The sequence below is a fragment of the Pongo pygmaeus genome, chromosome 11 (genome assembly GCF_028885625.2).
Source record: "Pongo pygmaeus isolate AG05252 chromosome 11, NHGRI_mPonPyg2-v2.0_pri, whole genome shotgun sequence".
In the NCBI taxonomy this organism is placed as follows: Eukaryota; Metazoa; Chordata; class Mammalia; order Primates; family Hominidae; genus Pongo; species Pongo pygmaeus.
This window is the reverse complement of record NC_072384.2, coordinates 68,742,181-68,763,647: the sequence shown is the minus strand read 5'-3', so window position 1 is coordinate 68,763,647 and position 21,467 is coordinate 68,742,181. Positions and strand designations below refer to the sequence as shown.

The 21,467-nt window shown below is 38.7% G+C and overlaps 1 protein-coding gene across 1 annotated transcript in view; it reads left to right on the top strand.

The window, feature by feature from the left end:
- LRP2 (LDL receptor related protein 2) overlaps positions 1–21,467 on the top strand; it is a 231,935-nt gene that overhangs the window by 193,175 nt on the left and 17,293 nt on the right. Inside the window, exons 63-70 of the mRNA XM_054476935.2 lie at positions 3,314–3,442; positions 8,434–8,565; positions 9,531–9,662; positions 11,337–11,480; positions 12,975–13,140; positions 14,919–15,047; positions 18,956–19,176; positions 19,992–20,168. Coding sequence (XP_054332910.1) covers positions 3,314–3,442; positions 8,434–8,565; positions 9,531–9,662; positions 11,337–11,480; positions 12,975–13,140; positions 14,919–15,047; positions 18,956–19,176; positions 19,992–20,168 — 1,230 coding nt within the window. The remainder of the gene's footprint in view (positions 1–3,313; positions 3,443–8,433; positions 8,566–9,530; positions 9,663–11,336; positions 11,481–12,974; positions 13,141–14,918; positions 15,048–18,955; positions 19,177–19,991; positions 20,169–21,467) is intronic.

Sequence of the window (21,467 nt, the reverse complement as noted above, 5' to 3'; positions counted from 1 at the left end):
GGTCTGCAGTTTGGAAAATGTGCCTCTGGGATTTCAGTTTGTTCTACAGAGTTGTGCCCATGACTGCAGATCTCTGCTGACTTAATTGTTTACAAGATCATACAAACACATGCATTGCTTACATGTAACCCTGCCTGTTTCTTCCTGTCTCATTTGAGCACAATGCCGGCAAATCCATTAATTTTTCAGTCTTTGTTTAAACATTTAATAAGCCTTCCCCTCCTCTTTTCTCATAAGAAACTGAGAATGAACACTAAATACTGATTGAGCCACACCTCACAAATTAGTAGTTTATTTTTTCAAATGTAAGATTTGACCATTCTTCAACCTTCAGGAGTTGCTAATTGCTAATCTAGGCAGGTGCCCAGCTGCAGAGATCATGTGAAGCAAGGCAGCACTGGTGTTAACAGAGCTTATCTAATATCCTTGTTGAAAATGAAAATTCATTTCCCAGAAGAGAAAAGTGATAGATTACTTTAAGATAGAAGTTTCAAACTGGCTGCATTTAACATTTCAGGCATTGAAATATCTGTACTTTTTCTGCACTTTCAAAATGTTTTAAAATCTATCCATTGAAGGGGGAAGTTGACCAATTTTCTGGGCAATTTAATTTGCCTAGAAAAAAGTCAGTGAGGAAAATCATTTCCCCAACCCCAATTATTTTTTTCCCCAGAAAGACATTATCTGGGAAAATTAAGATAAATGCCTGATTTTTCCACTTTCTATTTCTTGTATTGATGTGGTCTTAGAATGCTTTGCCACAGAATGCTTACTTCCACCCCCCATCCCAGAGGGGACTGTCTGTCAGGGGGGACTTTGACACTACTGCAACCTTCAAGTTCGTATTCCTGTTATTATTATTATTGGCAGAGATAGCATTAATACATTATAGCATTAATATGTTTATTTGAGGCATAGCACAAAAGGATGAAAGCCCAGAAATAAAATGTTTTTTAAAAATTTGAGCAGATTTCCCCCTTCCCCAAAATCTCTTTCCATTGCCCCTACTAAAAATCCATTTTTTAAAAAAATGGAGCAAGACATTTGTAGCACATAGTCAAATCCCAGAGTGGAAAAAAGAATCCATAAACTTTTATTCTTTTCAAGGAACAGGGTTTTAGTCTGGGAAACCACTACCAGTCACCACAGGAAGCAAACTGCAACATTTCAATGGCTTAAAATGGCAAAGTTTCATTTCTTGCCCATGTAAAGTTTAATGACAGTCAAGCAACCCTCCTCCGTCCCATAATTATGCCATCAGGAACACATTCAAGGTTGCCAAGGCAGGAGAAGATCAACATGGTGGAAGCACACAGCTTCTTAACTTCCTGAGCCTGGAAATGACAGATATCCTCTTGCTCATAGTCCATTGGTCAGAACCAGTCACATGGCCCTGCTGTAACTGTAAGGGAGACTGGAAAATGCAAGAATGTGCATTCTCATACAATTTACCCTTGTGTCACTAAATACTCCTTTATGATTTTCTTCTCACACACAGAACACCCTTAACCCCTTCCCAAGGGACGTAGCTCATAGTCCATTCAGAAACTGAAATCCAGGACCTCTGGGTAATGGGCAGTAGCCACTCAATCAGTTCCAGATGTGGTTCCTCTCGATTGGGAGGCCCATAAACTAATAAACAATCGGTGCCATCTGTGCCTGATAGGTAGTGGTGGAACAGGGGCAACACAATAGAAATAAACACTCCCCCTGGAAAGAAAGAATTAGAGACTCATGGCAATCACCAATGTATAGCAATTCTGAAGTCCCACTGGGCTAGGATGATACATGTTGGCACAGGACAGTCCTGATTCATGTCTGCTGCCCCGGTGGAATTATGAATAGCACCACCTTCACTTTCAAAAGCCCACTGGCTTGGAAAGGAGAGTAAATTACATAGCCACTCTGGGTGGCTTTGTACATTGTAAAGCCTTTACATTGTAAAGGTCCCTTCTTTGGGGAGTGGAGGGTATTTATTGATTAGCTCATGCCTCTGCTCTGGGAGGAGCTCCTGTGTCAAAATGTCTCTCACTGTTTCTGACTGTACCCTTTGAGAGTTTTTTCTTGTCGATTTTCCTCTTCAAATGAAGAGGGAAAGGGAAGTATGCTACCATTAGGGCCAGCACAGCAGCTTTCTCACCCCACTTCTTGCTTATAGAAGGTTGGGAGCCCAGGAGTTGTTGTTTTTTATTTCCAAGTCGCAAACAGTCATAGTATTTTTGGTTTATTTGGTTATATCTTTCTCTCAGAAACCTACCAGGCCTTTGATCTGTTTGCTTCTAGCCTGTTCTAAAAGTTAGTAACCTGACCTAGTGCTCTTTTTGAGACATAGTTCTTGAATCTGCTTTTTTCTTTGCTTTCTTTCCCTCACAGAGTTCTGTCTGAACTTATTGTCACTTACATCCAATCCATGTAGAAAAATAGATGGGCAGTCATTTTATCCAATGAGGAGGTTTTATTGGGCCTTCGTGTCTCAAAGCCTTTTAAACTTCAGACTTTTACTGTTTGGGATGTAGATACAGGTGGCTTTTCTCACACAGCAAATTTCTGGGCTTTATTTTATTTCTGCTTATAAGTTAACCAGTTCTTTCCTTAGCTTCTCTCTTTCTTATACTATCTTGCCAAACTCAGGAATGGCAATCAATGCACATTACTAACGTTCTATCTTCTAACCTCGCTCCATGATTGACAGGTTCAGTAAGCATGTGATCTGCCTTTCAGTTTTTCTGAGGTGATAGCTTTATCAAATGCTTTGACTTTGCATAACATGATCTCCATCTTTCCTGCCTTCACTAACAGTGTCCTTGTTGCTTGCCTCCTGACTGTTAATCCAATGCCAAATATTTTATGTTTTTGTTATGGAGGTACTCTACTTCCCTCATCACTCTATGTTATTTGGAGTAATTAATACTAGCTGTTGCAACCAACAAATCCTAAAGTCTCAGGGGTGTAACATAATGAAGCCTTATTGAGCACTCATATAAAGGCCAACGCCGGTTCCACAGCCCTCCTGCATCTTGCAGCTGTGCTGCCTGGAACACATGGCTTCCAACGTTGCTGCAGAAGCACAGGAGACATGGAGGAGCCATGTGTGCTTTTCATTGCTTCAGCCCAGTAGTGACACATGGCACCTCCAGCTGACAGTACATTGGCTAGAACTGGTCACATGGTCCTAATCTAGCTGCAAGGGAGACTGGGAAATGTAGGAAAGCACTTGTTTATTTGGTAAGCACAAACTTGTCTCTGTCATAGAAGGAAGTATCTTGCTTCATAAAAGAAAAAGTTTTCATTTTAACTTGTTCTTACATTACAGGTAGAAAACCAACCCCTAAACCTTGTACGGAATATGAATATAAGTGTGGCAATGGGCATTGCATTCCACACGACAATGTGTGTGATGATGCTGATGACTGTGGTGACTGGTCCGATGAACTGGGTTGCAGTAAGTAAACACTTGTTTTTATAGTTAATTGTAGTAACTCCTCAGGTTTACCTAATTAAAACATGCAATAATATAATGTAGACACAGACCACATTTTCTCTTTAATTTACTTTTTGCTTGAATTCCAGTCAAGCCCATAGCTAGCTGTGACTGAGTGCTTATCCTAGACCAGACATTGTGTCAAACATTCTCTGTGCCTGGTAGCAATCTTATGAGTTAGGTGTTATTATCTCTTTTTTTATATACAAATGAGCAACAAACTTAGAGGTTAAACGAATTGGCCAGGTCTTACTGTCATTAAGAGGTTGAGTCAGGATTGGAACTCTGGTCTGCTTTACTGCAGAACACATCCTCTTCCCAGTTCACTGGGTGCCTCTTAGCACTTTAAGGCTACATATTATGTTTATTAATCTGCACATTGTGGTGGGGGGGATGGGGGAGGGATAGCATTAGGAGAAATACTTAATGTAAATGACGAGTTAATGGGTGCAGCAAACCAACATGGCACACGTATACATATGTAACAAACCTGCATGTTGTGCACATGTACCCTAGAACTTAAAGTATATATATATATAAAAAAATGTTAAGCCAAATGCAGTATCCTTGGTACTTGAAAAAGCTTCTGAGTGTGTTTGATCAAGAAGGGAATGCCACAGGGGACCTGGGAAGGGACATTTATTTTTATTTTTAAAGTTGAGGGAGTGGCTGGATGCAGTGGCTCATGCCTGTAATCCTAACACTTTGGGAGGCCGAGGCAGACAGATCACTTGAGCCCAGGAGTTCAAGAACAGCCTGGGCAGCATGGCGAAACTCCGTCTTAACAAAATACACAAAAATTTGCTGGGTGTAGTGGTGTGCACCTCTAGTCCCAAATACTCGAGAGGATGAGGTGAAAGGATGGCTTGAGTGTAGGTAGGGGCTGCAGTGAGCTGTGATTGTGCCACTGTACTCCAGCCTGGGCAATAAAGTGAGACCTTGTCTCAAAACAAACAAACAAAAAAGAAAGTAGAGGGAGCACTTTGTGTAGGAAAAGGATGATGAACACAACCAAGGAACAATTCTAGCTCAATATTTTGATGGAAATGTTCAAATGACATGTTACTAAGTCACACCTTTGTAGTCCATTTATGACTCATAAAGTGCTTTCACATACATTATTTAATGTGTTCCTCAGGTTAGCCCCAACGAGTTGCTTTTATTGTCTATGTAATAAAGCTCAGAGAGCTTAAGTAACTTCCTTGTGGTCACACAGAATGGCAGAGGCAGAATTGGAGCAGTCATGTAAGTCCAGGTTAGGAGGGCTGGCCTCTGGATCCCTGCCACTAGCTGTGCCACTTGGGCACATACTGACCTCTCCAGTCTTTGGCTTCCTCACAGGAAAAAGGAGGCCGTTCTCCAAACTCTAGGAGCCTGTGACTTAGTCATCCTAGTGAGCTCCATGTGCTTTCAACTTCTTGGGCTCTAATTGATTTTTTTCTGAGGCATCCAAAGGATTTTCTATCAGTTTTTCTCCTGCATGAGTTACAAAGGGGTGTGAATAACCAGCCATATTGAGTTGGCTTGCCATTTATTTCACATGTGTTTTCTGTGGGACTTGGAGTTATTGACAGAATGAAGTGACTTGATTAAATATTTTAAAAGCCTGAACATGACAGAATTTGCAAAACTGAATGGCAGGTTTGGGTTCTGACTCCCAGAGACTGATAGGTGGCTTAAAATAGACTACAGTACTTTCTTTTCAAATGGCATTTAATTAGTAGCAGGGTTTTTTTTTGTTTGTTTTTTTTTTTTTTTTTTTTTTTTTAAGGAAATAAGTAGCACGAACTTTAATTCAGGTATGGAAACAGCTTCTCTTTTCAGATATTAAGTGAATATGTGATATGGAATTCAGTCTTATTTCTCTGGGCTAATAATTTGAGGCATAGAATTCTTTTTTAAAATACTAGTTCTTGGGTGCTGTTAATTTATTTGCCTTTCTTTTTTTTCTCCTTCCTCCTCTCCTTCCTCCTCTTCTCCTTCTTCTTCTTCCTTCTCCTCCTCCTTCCTCTTCTTCTTCTCCAAAAGCATCACTGAAGTGTTTGAGACACATTTTTCGATTTTTAAAAATTGAAGGTGTACAACATGATGTTTTGATATACTTATATATAGTGACGTGTTATAGTCAAGCAAATTAACATATCCATTATCTCACATAGTTATCTTTAAAAAAATTATTTTTGTAGTAAGAGCACCTAAAGTCTACTGTCTTGGCAAATTTTCAGGAATGAAAATACATTAGCATTTTTTCTAGCACCATTCAGGTATAAAGGAAAGATGTTAACCTCAGGTTGCAAATATTATTTATGTGATCATAAAGATAGACTGACTTGCTGTTTCTCTGGTAGCTCTCATTCCTTCTTCATAAAATGGAGAGTAGGGTATGTGTTTTATAAATAGAGTGCCATATGTTTGGGTTTGGGACAATCAATTATACGGGTTAAAATGGTGATCATTTTCAAATGAAAACAACGATAAGAAAGCCCTCGCATTTTAGGAAGAATCCTACAGTGTCATGTGGTTTCTGCTCTTGTTAAGGACTCTTGCTTCACAAAAGCATGACTCATTCAGTGGATCACTTGGTCCAGAAATTCTTGACTCCTGGGACCCCTAATCCCTTTATAGATTTCAGAGCTGGGAGGAAATTACGAAGTCTAGTGATGCATGTGAGACCCATGGAGGTTATGTGACTGGCTCAGTGATATCCAAGTTAATAAACATAGGTCAAATTCATTTAGCAGTGTAGAGGGGATATCACTGCTGATCTCACAGAAATTCAAAAGACAGTAAGGAAATACTATGACAAATTTTATGGCAATAAATTAAACAACTTACGTGAAGTGAACAAATTCTCAGAAAGACGCAAAACTCTAAAAATGGCTCATGAAAAAAATAGAAAATCTAAATAGATGTTTTAACAATGTACAGTTGTTAAGAGCTCCTATAATAAAGGCTAGGATCTTTATTATAAGACTTTCATGCATACAGCTTTGAAGTCTGCACTCCAAGGGCAGCATTCCATTGAATTTCATTGTACTTTATTTTGGTTATTTTTCTTTTTGAAACCCAGTGTTTTTAATCTACTCAGACCACATATACTGATATGATCATTTACCCTAAAGGACTCTGAGAGTGATTAAGTTCACCTCATTGCATACTATGGAAAACAGATAGATATAAATCTATTTTGATTTGAAAGAATTGAACCAGGAGATACCACAGTCTCTTTGGCTAAAATACTCAGAAGCCTATGACCAGGACACTTTTTATTTGAGAGGTAGATGAAGCTTAAATCCTTAATGGAGATAACCACTGCCTCTCTTTCCCCCATTATCACTCACTGTCTATGTTCATCTTCGCCAGTTTTTCTGTAAGACCTAGGTTTGGGGATAGATGGAGGATAAAAGAAGCAAACTGATAAGAATGACAAGGATGAAAGCCAGATGGCTTGGATAGATATTGGTAGAGACAAGATCTTGGGGCAATGATGAACAATGAAGTGTTAGGATAAAGTGTGAGCTGTTAAAAGTCTGTCTTGGAACATCTGGATCAGAATAACAAGGATCATTTATATGGGCTCTACAAAAATAAACTATGAGTTTTGTTTTTTTTTTTTTTACTGTGAAAGTTCAATAACAATCAAAAGTAAAAATCATTTGAATCCCATCACCAAAAAAGAACTAACCTTTAAAGTTTGGTATACTTTTGCTATCTTTTTTTTTTGCATATGTATATGTAAGAAATATTTCTTAGCATTTTGAAAAATTAAGAAATATTCTATACTAAATGGAGTTTTTCAGTCTTTTTTTCTATTTATTATAGGTATTTCCCATGTCAAAGTATCATTTGAAACTATAAATTTTAATAATCACATAGAAATTCATCATGTAGATAATCATAACTTATTGCTTCTAAGATATATTTTTTTTATATTTTAACATCTTTGAAACCAAGATATATATCTTACAATTAATAACATGTCAGTGTAAGTTCCAGACATATTCTGTTTTAGTGTTACAGAAAGTAATGGTGCATCAGTAATGTCTTAGTTTTTTTATACTATAACATAATTTATTCTCTATCACTGAACATACATTCAAGTTGTTTTCAAATGTTCTTATTATAAATATTGTTATAATCCTTAAACATAAATTATACTGCATATTTTATTCCTTCTCAAGGGAAAATTCATTAACATGGAATAACTGGGTAAAAGAGTATGAATATTTTTAAAGTCCTTGGTGCATACATACATAGTACAAAATTTCTTTGTGTACTAATTTATGGCTCTAAGAGCAGTTGTATGACTTAGAACTCTATGTATTTTACCGCACCCTGGTCAACACTTGATATACATATATATATTTGTGTGTGTGTGTGTGTGTGTGTGTGTGTACATATATATAATCAATTGGTCAATGTTAGGCAAATTATAGTCTTCTTAAAATTTTATAATTTCCTCCTATTTGTAACTTTGTTCTAACCTATCTGTATCCATGTCTTTTATTTATTTATTTATTTATTTATTTATTTATTTATATCCATCTGTTATCCATCTATCGATCTATCATCTATCTCTCTATCTATTGATCTATCTATTTGCAATAGGGTTAAAGATAGTAGAGCAGGTGGTAATAGCTGTAGAGTGTCAGGCTTCGTAGTTGTGCAGTCCAGAATTGGATGCTCTGAGGATGAGCCTAGGAGTGCTGCATATAATGTGAAAATTGCCTCAAAGTTTTAACATTATATGCATTTATCTAAACGGTATTCAGGCCACGATCAGAAATAGGAATCCAGACTCCCCCAGTGCCCTCTGTCCTCTCAAAGGCTCATGGAAAGGGGTCATCTCAAGATGTCCTATAGTTGGTTACGAGTAGGTGCTCCTTTTGATACACCACTTGACTGTTATTTGTGGCTGATCTGGTTTGTAATGCTGGGATTTTGTTTTTCAGATAGAGGAAAAGAAAGAACATGTGCTGAAAATATATGTGAGCAAAATTGTACCCAATTAAATGAAGGAGGATTTATCTGCTCCTGTACAGCTGGGTTCGAAACCAATGTTTTTGACAGAACCTCCTGTCTAGGTAACGTATATTTTTTCCAATTCCTGTTTAGGTGAACTTTACATTTAAGGTTCTCCACCCACTCCCCTTTATTAAATAAATCACTATTTAATTCCCTTAATGGTACCATACTCATGGTTTCATGGTTCTAGGTCATTAAACTACTCAAGAATTGCTTTCCCCCGCCTGCGTGCATGCTATCTGACCAGTGCCTACCTAAGTGCTTGTCAGATACTGTGTGCTCAGTAGAGTCTGTGGAATTGATATGAATGATGAAGGCCTTGGTGATGATGGCTGCTTATTGCACCAGTGTGTGAAATCAAAGTTAATTTAAAAAACAAACTAGGCTTACTTTCTTCATTGTAAGTCGAACAACCAACACGTATTTATTATACACTTACTTATGCCAGACATAGATGAGTTGTAAGGTATGGAGTCAGAAGGTAGCTTATCAAGATGGTGAGTGATGAGCATGATTTTAGGTGCCTTTTAGTATTTGAATTTACTGTTTCTAATTCATGATATGTCATAGTCAGAAGATTGTAAGAGTTCCTTTTGGACCTGAAGCTTAAGAACTCAATTGAAAAACTGAATCAATGACTCCTGTTCCTGAAGCTGGTTAGCAGAAGTGAAGGGACACTGAACAATACAACACAACATATGCCTTCTGAAAGGGAAAATTTGCTCTGCTATTGCAGAGTCATCGAATTTAAATCCTGTCTCCATTGCTTATCAGCTTTGGGACTGTGGGCTTAATCGTCCATACCTCTTAAAGTCTTTTGGCAAGATTAAACGAGGAAAATATTTGGAAAGCATGTGAAACAGTATCTGAAACTTAGTGTTTCACAAATGTTTGTTTCATTGCTTATTTTCATCTGTACCCTTCTTGGTCCTCATAGCTAGCGAATATGGATTTAAACAGAAGCAAGTTCTCTAAGGAATGGATGGGAGCAGATGTTGCATATTTGGTTTTATTTTGCCTACAGATATCAATGAATGTGAGCAATTTGGGACTTGTCCCCAGCACTGCAGAAATACCAAAGGAAGTTATGAGTGTGTCTGTGCTGATGGCTTCACGTCTATGAGTGACCACCCTGGAAAACGATGTGCAGCTGAGGGTATGATGGGTTCATGTTGGGATTAATTGACTTTTGGGGAAATAAATACTGCTGAGTACACTATACAAGGAAAGAAACTTTAGATTTTCAGAGTTTTTCTTTTCTTTCTTTTTTTTTTTAAACTCGCCAGCTGCTTCTCTTCCAACACCTCTTTAGTCGCTCCTTCTCTCTCCTCCCCTGCCAGCTTAAAACAATAGCTACATCCCCCAACAAATATGTAGCAATTAAAACAAGAGCCAGATGTTACTTATTCTAATGGATTTAGCCTCTAGTCTACCTTGATAAAAACTTCAAAAAGTGGACAAGATGTCATCTTTCTTAAGGCTCAAACAACAACAAAAGCTTGCCTATGGGATGGTCATCAATAAAAGGAAGGTAACAAGGCCCTCCAGCTCCCACTCCACTGAGAACAAGATTTGAGGCCCAGTAGTCCAAGAGGGCTCATGAATTGGGGCAAATCAAGGACATATCCCTTTTGTATTGTTCATGGACTACTGATCACAGGCAGAAAGGAGTCTGGCACAGTCATAACTTCAATCATGAGTTTTACATTTTAGGTTGATGCCAGTGTCTGACAATCGGGCCTGATAAAAACAGAGAAAGAATATAAGTCAGAAGTATTATACTCCAAATTCCAGAGGCCTGATCTAAATCATCATATCCTAGTTAAGAGGCAAAGGGCTTTATCTTGAATTTGAAGTTTGTACTAGAATTTAAGGAATTTGATAAGAAAATAGTGCTTTATTTTGTAAAGTAAGAGTAAATGGCCAAAATGGCTGTTCAATTTCTTCATACAAATTGAGCTTTTAAAGCATACATTTGACTAGCATACTTACATATTTTACCCTCAAAACACTGTTGACAGTGAATGAAAACTAGAGTGAAAGCATTTGAACAGTTGGTCTGGTAATTAAGCAGCAATTTTTTAAATGTTTAAATCCTTTAACTGAGGACATGACTGAAACAAATTGGAATATTCATATAAAACATAATGTCAAGATAGAGGAAATATATAAAATGAACTTCTAAAAGTTACTTAAATTGGATTCAATTGACATTATGCAAGTAAATTAAACTTAACAAATTCTAGACAGTGCATCTTGGGATGAGTCAACGTTAAGTAGCTGCTTTAGGTTAAAAAAATTAAATCAAGGACAAGCTAGGTTTATTTTGTCATTAGCTAGGAGCTAAATTGGGTCATAGAGCTGATTACCTGCTAAAAAGAATTATAAAATCTGTCAGGAAACAGTAAGGAATGAGACTTTTCTGTTAAACTTTTAGTAAGACTATAAAAGTATTTCTTCTGTGAGATAGAATGTCTGCAGTCTTGTCTGTTTTGATGTCAGTAAATAAAAACAATTCAGTGAAAATGAGGACTCTATGTAGGGTTCTCAGTCTAGCTTTGTTCCAAACTACCACTGAGTACAAAGAATAAAGAACTGATAATGTCCCTAAGAGACATATTAGCTTTCCACTTGAAGTGGAGAATGTCAAGTCATGGATTTTGTAACCCAGTTTGATAGTCAGCTTTATTGATTAACAGAGATAGTGAAATTCCTATAAAAACTCATATTCTTTAAAAAGGGGACAGGTACATACTGTGCATTTTATATCCTACTTTATATAAGGAAAGTATAATTCAAACAGATAAAGTAGCCCTTTGTTTATTTACAGGTAGCTCTCCTTTGTTGCTACTGCCTGATAATGTCCGAATTCGAAAATATAATCTCTCATCTGAGAGGTTCTCAGAGTATCTTCAAGATGAGGAATATATCCAAGCTGTTGATTATGATTGGGATCCCGAGGACATAGGCCTCAGTGAGTATAAACTTTGGCATCTTTCATTGATATTAAGTGACTTTATAGAATTTTAAGATGTTGACTTTTAAAGAATTTATTGTTTAATGAGTGAATTTTGTTGCATTAGTGGAAGATGAAACTCTTCCAATCCAGCATGCTTCTGATGCCTTAGTGTGGCCTTGAAATCAGCCAGGCTTTCCTGATTTCTTTCCAAAACTCCTCCCATCACTAGGGTTTATCCTTTCTGGACCATCTCACATCTTCTTGTATTTTGAAATTTCCTTGTCCTTGATACTGCAGATCTTGTTCCTTCTTACCATTGTACACCTTGAAAATTTCTACTCAGACCTCAAAGACCCAGTTTAATGTCACCACCTCTGTGACAACTTCTATCACTCCTCCTGGCAGAGGTCTATGAATCCTCACCATGAACCTATGTCATTTTATGGCACATGTTACTATAAGTTATATAGCTAGTTGACCACATAGTATCTTTCTATCCTCTAGACATCTGCTTTTTGGGGACAAAGACTGAATCTAATTTATCTCTAAATGCCTAGCAGCTGACCCAACATCTAATACACTCTATGTGGTAGGTAATCACAAAATTTAGTTGAATAAAGGAAAAAGCTGAATAATGCTTATCGTTGAATCTCTCATGGCTCTATCTGGTGTTGGGGGAGATGACAGTAGGGTAGGAGTCAGAAAACTTGTCTTCTATGCCTGTAAACTTATCTTTTATGCCAGTCTCCCTTATCTACTAGCTTTGTGTTCCTAAACAATTGTAACAATTCTCTGAATCTCAATTTTTTTTCTACAAAATCAAAGTAGTAATCTTCTTCTGTCTGCTTACCTCTGAGAGTTGTTTTGAAGATTGAATGAGATAGTAGATATGAAAGGCTTTGAAAACTATCAATAACTATGCCAATGTAGGACTTATTATTGTTGTATTTTCACACATATTCGTGCAATACAATACACTTTTCAAGAATGGTGCATACCTAGGAAAGCAGCAGGTGTCCAGTGCATCCCTCTACAGTCACAGTCTTCCTATGCTTTTAACATGCCTGCTGTCCACCATCCTTCTGTCTGTACATAAAATAGGACTTCTCGTCGACATGGCTTCTTTATTGCCTCTGATCTTGAGTATGCTTTCAAATTCTCAACAGCCTTCCCTGGTTTATCTCTATACATTCTGTTTTGGAAACTAGAACTTGATCCTAATAAGAGTAAATAAGCACTTTGTTGAAATACGTTTAAATGAATCACTTTTAAATAGAGATGACTAAATCTCACTAAGTTCTCAGTTGAAGCATTTGTAGCTCATAGCTCAAGTTTGATAGGTTTTAAGGTTTGATTATACTGATGTCATTGAATTATTCATATTATAACAATAGTGAGGAGGGAGGTAGAGATGTCAATAAATGAACAGTACTTCAACTGATTAGACCCCTGTTCTTCCTTTACTTGATGCTCTTGATATGAAACTGACCTGTGTGTCTTCCTCTGTAGGTGTTGTGTATTACACTGTGCGAGGGGAGGGCTCTAGGTTTGGTGCTATCAAACGTGCCTACATCCCCAACTTTGAATCCGGCCACAATAATCTTGTGCAGGAAGTTGACCTGAAACTGAAATATGTAATGCAGCCAGATGGAATAGCAGTGGACTGGGTTGGAAGGTAAATTTGCCATACATTCCCCTCTTACCTGTTCTGTTTTCCTGGTTAGAGTTCTCTACTGCACTCCATGGCCCATGAGTGAGTCTGGGCCTGGATATGAGTACACTCAGCCATGGGTGCAGCTGGGCAATGGTTGGGCTTGCTGAAGCCCCAGCAACTACCTCCAGTTACCCCAGCATGTCATGGAGACATTATCATATCCTGTATTCTTTGTGGGCCATGAAAAATATTGGGAAAGCACCCAGGTCAAGACTCACTATTATATCTAGGATATAATAGTGAATATTATATTTACTATAAGTGAATAGCATTCTTGCCAACAGAGTTCTGGAATCCAAAATTAACTTTCAGTATGGCAGCACTGTTCATTTTGTGAAGAAATGGGACATCCTCACAATTCTCCCAGCAAAGCAGTTGAGATGAAACTTTTTTTTCTATGGTAGTTATCTTGGGGATGAACAATCCACATCTTGTGTTTTTAGCAGGCTTGTAGTTAAAACAGATCGGAAATTTGACTTTCCTGTTTAGTCTTTGGAATTGAGTTAATAGAGGTGTCAGTCTCTTCTGTTCTTCTAGATCTTCTAGTAGCCCAGGGACCAGAGTCACACATTTTGGATGGTTTTTAAGTGGAATTTAAATAGGGTTATCATCAGGTAGGTGTGTGAGGTACAAACGGATGTGGAGAAGTTAGTAAGCTCATTCTTCAAGGAAGAGGTTTGCACTGACTTACATTGGTGGGAAAATGATTCCTTGAAAATGAACTAATAATGCAAACATTTTTGAGGGGGAAAGTTCAGGAGTCACTGCCCTCCCGGAGAATGGATAGTTATTTTCAGTGTAAATTCTTTTTCACCTTTTAAAAAATGTGGCTGGTGTTCCTGGAAGAGCATCTTTGAAGAAGCTAATTGGGTCCTGCTGTGCCTGCAGGCTAACAGGGGACTCATTTTAGCATTTTCAGTCAAGAAACAGGGCCTTAGAGTACTGTTGCTAGAGTCAGGAACTCAAAACTCCAGACATTAACACTCTCTTCTGAAAACCAACCAGGGAATGGCAGATCTGTCTTCTTGTTTGAAGTTTTACCTCTTTCTCAGCCTTAATGAATAAGAGAATTAAGAATGTGGTGGAACTTTTTCTGCTTGTAAGAGACTGAGACCTGCAGCCTCAGAAGTGGAAATAAGTCAGGACAGTCTTGCTGAGTTTGTTATTTTGAAAGGCTGTTTCCACTCATCTTTGAGCTGACACCAGTTTCCTATTGATTCTAATGGGGCTCTTTCGTGAGGAGGAAATAGACTCATGGGCAGTCAGAGTTAAGGCACCAGCCCCACAATGCCTTATGACTTCTACCTAGAAGCTCGTGTATAATAATAATGCCAGTCAGAGGCCAGTCTGACTGCTGTGTCTACCGTAGTTAACTTGGGGACGAACAATCCACATCTTGTGTTTTTAGCAGGCTTGTAGTTAAAACACATTGGAAATTTGACTTTCCTGTTTAGTCTTTGGAACTGAGTTAATTCCATTGTGGATCCTGCGTGATTCAGGTGCTTTGGCTGTTGGGCAGGAGTCCCCTCAATTCCTTACTCTTCCAAGTGTAACCTGCCAAAGATGTCCCCTTGGCTGTAGTTCCCCAAGAGAGGGGGACTATGGTCTGATGATAGGTATCTGAGCAGCTCTCTCACCAGCCAGAACTTTCAAACGAAATGCTCTCATCTTCAAACCTCTTACCCAGTAATGATTACACTAGGCTTTGCAGTTGTTTAACTCTGTCCCTCTGAATTCAGGCATATTTACTGGTCAGATGTCAAGAATAAACGCATTGAGGTCGCTAAACTTGATGGAAGGTACAGAAAGTGGCTGATTTCCACTGACCTGGACCAACCAGCTGCAATTGCTGTGAATCCCAAACTAGGGTAAGTACTTGGAGAAGTCTTCAACGTTCTAGATATTTCTCCCTGGATTCTCATCAAATTCCATGTTTCTTATAATGTTTTTTCCTAGTTTAACTGAAATTGTCCTTCAGGTTTTTGGGAGTAGCATCTATGACTGTTTCAAGAATTATAACATGCCCTTGAGATCATATAGAACCAACCATTTCTGATGGGGAAATTCCTTTAGAACACATCTGAGAATCTTTCTGGTTACATGGATTCCTTGCCAAATCAGAGCTCTGAACTCTAAAGTTCTTGTGGATATAGCTGTTTTAAGTGAAGGTTTCAACAGAATTGTTTTTCCTTTCATTTGGATGTTTTAAAGTAACTCATTCATTGAAATCCAGCTAGGGATTTGATCATATTTCATTTAAAAATTAAACATTTATATCCAAAATATATAAATATTTAAAATGACACATGTATAAATATATATTATCCATTTGTAGAAATGTTCCAATTTGCAGTTTATCTATAAATCATCTCAGTGTAAATGAGAACAAGTTTTGTTATTTTTCTCTACATTTCAAGACATTTATTTGAATAATCACTAAGGTGAAATGACTTGGTATTTACATATTAGTTTAGCTTCAGAATAGTGACACTTTAAAAAAGTTTTTTGAATGACCCCAAGTAATTTTCCTACTTGGGCAGGACCAGTCTAGACCTCTGTAGATATGCCAGTATTTGTAGGTAGAACACTATGAGCTGTTATTATTTTAATTCTGTTATATTTCATATGTTAAACCATACCCTCAGAAACTCAGCAATGAAATATGAAAAATACTTGACTGATGAGAGTAACCTGTAATGAGGACTTGTCCTCAGCATTAGTCATTGCTGCTTATATCTTATCTACACAATATATTAGGAGCAAAGAGATGCAGTGTGTTTTATGGTGTGAATGATGTGACTGTTTCCAGTGTGCCGTTTAATTTTTTCCTCTGTAATTAATGTTTAAATTCATCTGATATTATGATCATACTCTGATATCCCTCCACTGTTTTTTTCATAGAAATTCTTCTTTTTAAAAATTTTTTTGGAGACAGAGTCTTGCTCTGTTGCCCAGGCTGGAATGCAGTGGCATGATCTCGGTTCACTGCAACCTCTGTCTCCCAGATTCAAGTGATTCTCCTGCCTCAGCCTCCTGGCAGCTGGGATTATAGGCACCCACCACCACACCGGGCTAATTTTTGTATTTTCAGTAGACACAGGGTTTCACCATGTTGGGCAGCCTGGTCTTGAACTCCTGACATCAGGTGATCCATCTGCCTCGGCCTCCCAGAGTGCTGGGATTACAGGTGTGAGCCACTACACCCGGCCGGAAATTCTTATTTTAGTCTTTGTAATTCCTTTCTCTCTGGAATGGCTCAGTATAGTCCTGTGAGGGATAGGAAGTAAGAAAGGAGTGAGAAAGGGTTTCACTGCCTAAGGCCTCCAGACCCAACCTACAACCTCCTCATTTCATGATCCATTTGAAAGGCTCATCATCCATAAGTTTTATAAGCATAAGCATATATGATGTGTTAAACCTTCTTACAGCTTCTGTGGTATAAGATCTGCCAGTGGGTCCAAAGGATGATAACTACTGATAATACCACCAACAACAATGAAAAGTGCCAACATTTATTATATTCTTGCCGTGTGCCAGCTACTCTGCGAAGTGTCCTACATATATAAACTCATTTGAATTGTACAAAGGATCTATAAATTAGTCATAGGTTTCTATCCCTTATTTACATAGGTGGGTAAAATAACACCATGCTCCTCAGACAGCAACTGTTGACTATAATATAAGATAGAAAGGGAGAATTGTCATGAGGAAACTGCTGAAAAACACTGTGATAGTTCTCCTACCTTACAAGGGTCCAGGGAAGCTCTATGGAGAAAGCAGCCCTGAACTGAATGTTGAAGGTTGGGATCCATTGGTAGTATAACCAGTGATAAAGTATGTGACATGTGAGGTCAGTGTGGGTGAGAGTGAGAAGGGCCACTTCCCGGAGAAAGTGGGACTGACATGGAACCTGGACGGATGTCTTGGGTACTGATAGGCAAAGGAGCCAGGCCGGCTGTTCAGAAGCTCAGGGAATAGCATAAACGAAGTCATGGAGGAAACAAAAATCATTCTGTGTACCTTTTGTGTGTTTTTTCCATTCCATTCCCTACCTTTTGTTTTTTTAGTTTTGAGTATTTAATACTTTTTAATTTAAATTAAATTGAATTAATTTATTTATTTATATAGATAGGGTCTTGCTCTGTCACCCAGACTGGAGTGCAGTGGCATGATCATAGCTCACTGCAGCCTTGAACTCCTGGGCTCAAGCAGTCCCCTGCCTCAGCCTTCTACTTGCACACCACCACGCCTGGCTTATTATCTTTAAAAAAGCAGCTTATATAATTCACATATGGTGTGTATGGTATGATACAACTTACCCATTTAAAGTGTACAATTCACTGGCTTTTAGTATATGCAGAGTTGTGTATCCATCATCACAATCAGTTTTAAAGCATTTTCATCACCCTACAAAGAAACCCTGTTCCTCTGAGCCACCATTTTCCTGCCCTCAGTAACTGCTAATCTGCTCTCTGTCTCTATAGATTTGCCTGTTCTGGACATTTCCCACAAATGGAATCCTACAGTAGGTGGTTCTTTGTGACTAGCTTCTTTCACATGTGTGTCCTTTTTAATGAAAATCAAACAAGGTGGTATTTACCAGTTGTTGAGACTTTAAAGGCCCCTGGCTGCATTTTTTCCAGAGCCCACTTTGTCTAAAATCCACGCATTCGTCAGTAGAATTTAAAACTTGGTCTATGCCTGATGACTGGTTTAGACTAGAGGCTGCAAAGCAGTGGCTGGTGGGCCAGATATGGCCCATAGGATATATTTGGCTGGGACAACACAGAGCTTTAAGATTTTTTTTTTAACATAGTGCTGACATTTAAAATTTAAGAAAAGAAAGAAAATCTGTATTTCTTGCTTTGGAAATCAGAGGAACGGATTACACTGGGCAGGTCTGCCTTCCTGGGCACTGACAGGAGCTCTTACACAGGGTCTTGCTCTTCCCATTACTTGATAGTTACAACCAGGATCTCTCTTCATTCATCTTACATACCTGTTCCTCTCCAGGTATTTGAAATCATGCAATCCCTGGTCTAGGTAATTCAATGTCAGATCATCTTTGCTTACATAGACCCTTGCTCTACAATTAATTATTAATTGGATGCAAAATACATATTTAAAAAGAGTTGCTGGGTGTGGTGGCTCACTCCTGTAATCCCAACACTTTAGGAGGCTGAGGTGGGCGGATTGCTTGAGTCCAGGAGTTCAAGACCAGCCTGGGGAGCACTGGTCAAACCACGTCTCTACTAAAAACGCAAAAAACTAGCCAGGCATGGTGGCACATGCCTGTAGTCCTAGCTACTCAGGAGGCTGAGATGAGAGGATCGCTTGAGCCCAGGAGTGTAGTAAGCTATGATTATGTCGCTGCATTCCAGCCTGGGCAACAGAGTAGCTCCATGAAGATAGAAATCTTTGTATGTTTTGTGCTCTGATAGATCCCAAACACAGAACAGTGCTTCTCACACAGTAGGCCTTCAATAATACTTCTTAAAGAGTGAACAGCTTTCATAATGCATTTTAAAGGGTCTGAATATCCATCCTTTGGCCAATTTCTATTAAGGAGGTGCAGTTTTCAAGAAGGCTAAATCACACATGCTCTTGTGCCCCTATTTTTGCTCCACATCTTCTGTAAAATATAAAACTGGTGTCACTGAGCACCCAGGTCCCTGAGATAAACAGTTGATTTCCCTGTAGGTAAAGCCCTGTGCTCTGCCGTAGCGGAGAATTCCCACCAGGTGAGATGCTACAATGAAGAAATCTTCTGTTACAGGCTTATGTTCTGGACTGACTGGGGAAAGGAACCTAAAATCGAGTCTGCCTGGATGAATGGAGAGAACCGCAACATCCTGGTTTTCGAGGACCTTGGTTGGCCAACTGGCCTTTCTATCGATTATTTGAACAATGACCGAATCTACTGGAGTGACTTCAAGGAGGACGTTATTGAAACCATAAAATATGATGGGACTGATAGGAGAGTCATTGCAAAGGAAGGTTAGAAATGAGTTAGAAAGTAATATATTAAATTAATAACGAATATATTTCTAATGTCTTTGCCTGTTTTCTCAAGAAGGAGCCCTGCTCTTAGGAAATGGCTTATATAGTTTTTTAGATACCACCCCTCCACCCCCACCAACTCCCACCTGCAGAATTAAATGCAGATGAGTTCATTAGCAATAATTAAATCCTTTTTGTCCCTTTTACACAACTTTAAAAAAAATGCTTCTCAGCAGAAGATATTGAAATAACTGAGTTTCCTGTTAGGTTGCCCCAGTAGAGGTGGTTTCATGTGTATCAGTGTTAATTCATGTCTAACCACTTCCGGACACATTCATTTTCACTTTACTAGATTGCCCAGTATGCATAACTAAATATCTAGAAGGAGAGGAACATTTTTTGTTGTTGTTGTTCAGACTCTGCAGAATTGCAATGACCCAGCACATATCACATTTTTCTTATTTGGTCAGATAGATGTCTTATGTTCAAAAGAAAACATAAAATCTTGCCATGTAAATTGTTTTCCAAAAATGCAATAAAATCAGTAACTTGAAAGTGAGCTAGGGCCCTGTGATTGGTGTCAGGTAGTATACATCAATGCGGTTTAATTTCTATCTTCTTGACCTCCTCGAGCAGCACACTTTCACAGTCCCGTGTATCTAAAGTCAGCCTGAATATTCCCAGAGCTTCAAGGCATTGTATGAGGGAATAATTCAAGCAGAATGACATCAGATCTAGAAGTAGCGGTAGGGTGTAGTGGGTGTTTTCTTTTCAATAACCTTCTGTTTTGTTTTTCCCCTGTGGGTAAGCAGCAATGAACCCTTACAGCCTGGACATCTTTGAAGACCAGTTATACTGGATATCTAAGGAAAAGGGAGAAGTATGGAAACAAAATAAATTTGGGCAAGGAAAGAAAGAGAAAACGCTGGTAGTGAACCCTTGGCTCACTCAAGTTCGAATCTTTCATCAACTCAGATACAATAAGTCAGGTAATCACCAACTTTGGTATAAGATGCTCCTCATTACTTGGAAACCTTATTTCAAAATAATGGCTATATTGCTGGAAGATGGCAGTCGATAACAACAGGCTAATCTCTTGGTGAATGAAAGGGGTATGTGTGTATGTACGTGTGCTGGGGGAGAGGAACGTTTTAACCATTTTAACCAAAGAAAGATAAAATTGGAGGTCAGATGAAATTATGCAAACCACCAGCAGGTAAGTAAAAATATATTAGCCCTTATTGTTGTTTGGAGTGATGGATATGTACTTCTAGGACACAGAATCCAGCAGACATCAGTCCCCTGCTAAGTGTGAGTTGGGTTAACAAGTCACAAAATGGGTTTCATAGGCATCAGAAATCTTATCCTTCCCATTGCAAGGCTAGGCTAGTCAGGTCAACCTGAGATATGTAGGTCTTAGTTTAAAATGGCCAGTCATGTACATTCCTACCCACTCCCCTCTGTCTCACTTTCCTACTTCTGGGCCCTGCTTCCTCAGGTTACCTGAGCGCTAATTCATCCTTCAGCAGTGTATGGAGTAAGATGAAAGGCAAAAGGAAGTGAGGAAAGGAAATAACCTTTTACTAAGTTCTTAGGTCAAATTCTGTCTTCAGTGTTAATTCAGACATCTATTACTTCAATTACCTTATAAAGACCTGCCAAACCTTATAAAGACATTTTATTCTCATCTCAAATAAAGAAACTGAGGCCGAGACAGATTTAGTAACTTGTGTACCTAAGTCACATAACAAATGGGTGAGTTTTAATCTCAGAAATGAAATAATATTTAGGTTCAATTCTATCCAACCCAAAACTCAGCATCTTGCTGTATTGGCCCGGTGTTCAGTATGCCAAAGTCCCAGGTTGAATGCTATGGATATGTGGGCTTTGACAAGTTACTCCCTTCCTGTCCCCATATGTGAGTCATGGGTGGAGTCCCAGGTTGTCTTGAGTCTGCTGATATTTTGAGACCCTGATCAGCCTTGAAGAATTGCAACTCAAAGCTGAGACTCCCATAAGATGACAGGGGTGGCAAATGCCTTTTCTAGGGCATGGCTTCCTTGTTTTGGAAGTAGTATCACCTCTCTCCAAAACACTCCAGAACACTCTAGACCCTACCAATAGAATACCTTTTGTGTCCTAAGTGCCCTTGCGGCTCTCACACTTGGCAATTTTAAAGGTAAGAGAGGAAGGCACAGTACACCTGGAAAGGCCATTTCCCCTCCCTACTGCCTCTGGACCCTGAGGAGAAGGCAGAGGAAAGTCTGGAGGCTGCCCCTGAAGGAAAA